Here is a 2,949-nt window from a genome sequence, read left to right as displayed (position 1 = left end):
CGCCGCCCCCGCCGCCGCCGCCGCCGCCCCCCGTGCCCTGCGCTCCCCCGCTGCACCGGGGGCTGCTGCACCGCAGGAGCGAGTCCAACCACATGAGCGTCAAGAGACTGCGCTGGGAGCAGGTGGAGAACTCGGAGGGCACCATCTGGGGGCAGGTATGACCCGGGAGCAGGGGGAAGGATGAGGGTCCAGCCACGCTCTGGGGAGCGGTGAGCTGTGCCGAGGCTCTGCAGAGYTTCCTTTCATCCTTTCCGTTGTTTGGACCAAGCTGCAGGGTAGGGAGAGGGCCCGGGAAGCCTCTGAGGAGCTGGGTTTGGCTCTGATGTCCTGGGGAACGTTTCTCTGCCCTGAGGTGTGACACAGCCGGCAGCTGCCTCCAGATGTGTTCTGCAGCTGTGGGGGTTTTTGGGTGTGAAAGGATGAGGATGGTTGGAGCAGGGTGATGGGACAGCCCCGGGCAGGGCAGGACACTGCAGGGGGACAGCAGAGGTGAGGGCTGAGACAAGACACGATAATCCTTTGGCATCGTGGATGTGAAATGGTACAGAACCTTTCCCGGGGTGTAATTCTCATGCTCTGTGACTCTCCCGATGTTCAGGACATATCGTATTCCCTGAGCAGCCAGAGGGGAGCTGTGGGATCATCTTCCAGTCCCACGGGCACTTGAAATCCTGCAGGTCCCTCTCCCCAGCACTCTGGGAAGGAAGATACCTCCTCACAGTGATATTTTGTGTGCAAAAAAAAAGAAAAAAAATTCCCGAGGCTCCTGCAATTCCCATTTTATCCTTCAGTAAAGGAATYATGTCCAAGGAGCATGTGAAGACAGAGATGCTCTGTAGGATTTCAGCTATGTCAGGAGCTGAGTGAATCTGCAGGGCAGATTCCAGACACAGAWCAGTGCCACCAGCCTGTCCTGGTTTCTTCTGGGGACACGAGCTTAGTGTGGGGGACAGGGAATGTGCCAGCACAGGTGGCACTGTCCCACCCCTGGTCCCTCCTGCCCCTACAGCTCGGGGAGGACTCGGATTACGACAAGCTGAGTGATATGGTCAAATACCTCGACCTGGAGCTGCACTTCGGGACTCAGAAGCCCACGAGTAAGTACTGAGCCCCAAAATGGTCCTGGGACCAGCAGAGACTGGGAGGGACTGGGAGGAACTGGGAGGAACTGGGGCTTGATGGGCAGCAAGGCAGTGCCTGTCTGTAACATCACTCGTGGCATGAATTTGTCCATCCTCAGGATTCTGTGGCTGCTGGCACAGCGGATCATTAAGGGGGAGATGGTTTCATTATCTCCCTTGATCATCTCTGCTGCCATGATCTGTTTTCTCTGCACTTTTCACTGGGTGCTGAAACCCAGCTGGGGGCTTTCACCAATTGCAGCTCCAGTGCATGAGAACTCTGGAAATGCTGAAAAAGCCATAAAAACATTCCTGTGTCCAAGAAGTCATCACAAGCAGCACTTTATTTTATATAAATGATCAGTGGATTGCCCCAAGAGCTGTGATGGGGTCTGGAGCTCCCTGCCCGTGCAGCCCCCATCACTCTTGCACTGGGCTCTCCCACCCACCGGGGATTTTGGGTGCCACAAMCCCCGAGCAGGGTCCAGGCTGGGGGTGCAGAGTGCTGTGATCCTGCTGGGAGGCATTCCTGTAAAAACAGTGGGATGTCTGAACCCTCCTGCGGGGATCATGGTGCCCAGCTGGCAGTGGAAGTTGGATGAAATGGGACTCATCTCAGGGGACACTGTTTTTGGGATGTTTCTGAGCAGTCTGGGATTTTCYGTGTGTTTCACCTCTTGTTTTACCTTTTTCAGCTGCAACTGAGTCCTCCATTGGGGAGATCTTTGAATTRCAGAATTCAAGGATTCCTGGAGCCATTGCTGTGTGCAAAGCATCCGTTCTCCTCTCTKTCATTCATGGTTTCACTGTTTGCAGGACAGTTTTCTTCCCGCTGGAGCCGCCTGAGCCCATCCTTACCCGTGATTAAATCTTTCAGTTTCTCTTCCAGAGCCAACTCTCATGCCTGAAAACTTTAAAAAGAAAGACGTGGTTGAAATTTTGTCCCACAAAAAGGCCTACAACACATGTAAGTGAAGCTCACGGTGAAGGYACCCCCAAAAGGGGCCCGCAGGTGGGATGTAGAGAACTGGAAAGGTAAAGGGAAGGAACACGAGCACAATCCCATGGGCAYGATCCCATGAAGCTGGGACAGACTTTTCCTGCAGCTCAGAGCTCCCCCAGCCCGGGTTCAACCCGAGGGAGGGAGAAGGAGGTGACTTTCTGGGAAAGGATGGATGGAGATGGCATGTTCCTGTTGTCCTGGGGTGAAGTGGGGCACTGGAGGGGCAGTGCTGCTCCTCCATGATGTGCCCGTGGTAGGAGGGAGGGTGGGAGAGCTCGGTGGGACCCTGTGGGGTGGGGATGTGGGATGGGGGCGGGTTCCCAGTGCAGCCCACCAGGGTAAGGTGCACGATGTGGCAGTGCCCTGGGGGGCTGCAGGACCAGAGCCACTCGTGGGGTCCCCAACAGCCTCCGCAGGGTGTGGGTGGGGAGCCCTTCCTGCCCCGGGGCTKTGCCTGCCTGGGCACCTGGAGAAGCCYACGCCACTCTYRCCGTGYRGAGGTTGATGTCCCCRTCCTGTCCCCATCCTACCGGGCAGYCTGTCCCAGCACTGCCACACCCCCGGGGTCCCCTCCTTCCACCCCGAGTGACAGTGATATCCCTCCCTGCCCCCAGCCATCCTGATCGCCCACCTGAAGCTGTCGCACATCGAGCTGCGGCAGATCCTGATGACGATGGAGACGGATCGCCTGGAGCCGTCCCACATCAAGCAGCTGCTGCTCTACGCCCCGGACGGGGAGGAGGTGCAGCGCTTCCAGAGCTACAAGGAGAACCCCGGCAAGCTGAGCGAGCCCGACCAGTTCGTGCTGCAGGTACCGGGCAGGGG

The 2,949-nt window shown here is 57.5% G+C and overlaps 1 protein-coding gene across 1 annotated transcript in view; it reads left to right on the top strand.

Annotated features, from left to right (window-relative positions):
• GRID2IP (Grid2 interacting protein) overlaps positions 1 to 2,949 on the top strand; it is a 37,668-nt gene that overhangs the window by 27,385 nt on the left and 7,334 nt on the right. Inside the window, exons 15-18 of the mRNA XM_057371256.1 lie at positions 2 to 155; positions 1,010 to 1,097; positions 2,011 to 2,088; positions 2,739 to 2,935. Of these exons, the coding sequence (XP_057227239.1) occupies positions 2 to 155; positions 1,010 to 1,097; positions 2,011 to 2,088; positions 2,739 to 2,935 (517 nt within the window). The remainder of the gene's footprint in view (position 1; positions 156 to 1,009; positions 1,098 to 2,010; positions 2,089 to 2,738; positions 2,936 to 2,949) is intronic.

This window comes from Malurus melanocephalus, unplaced genomic scaffold (genome assembly GCF_030028575.1).
Source record: "Malurus melanocephalus ecotype Western Australia unplaced genomic scaffold, MMel_1.1 scaffold_143, whole genome shotgun sequence".
NCBI classification, from domain to species: Eukaryota; Metazoa; Chordata; class Aves; order Passeriformes; family Maluridae; genus Malurus; species Malurus melanocephalus.
This window is presented reverse-complemented; position numbering and strand designations above follow the sequence as displayed.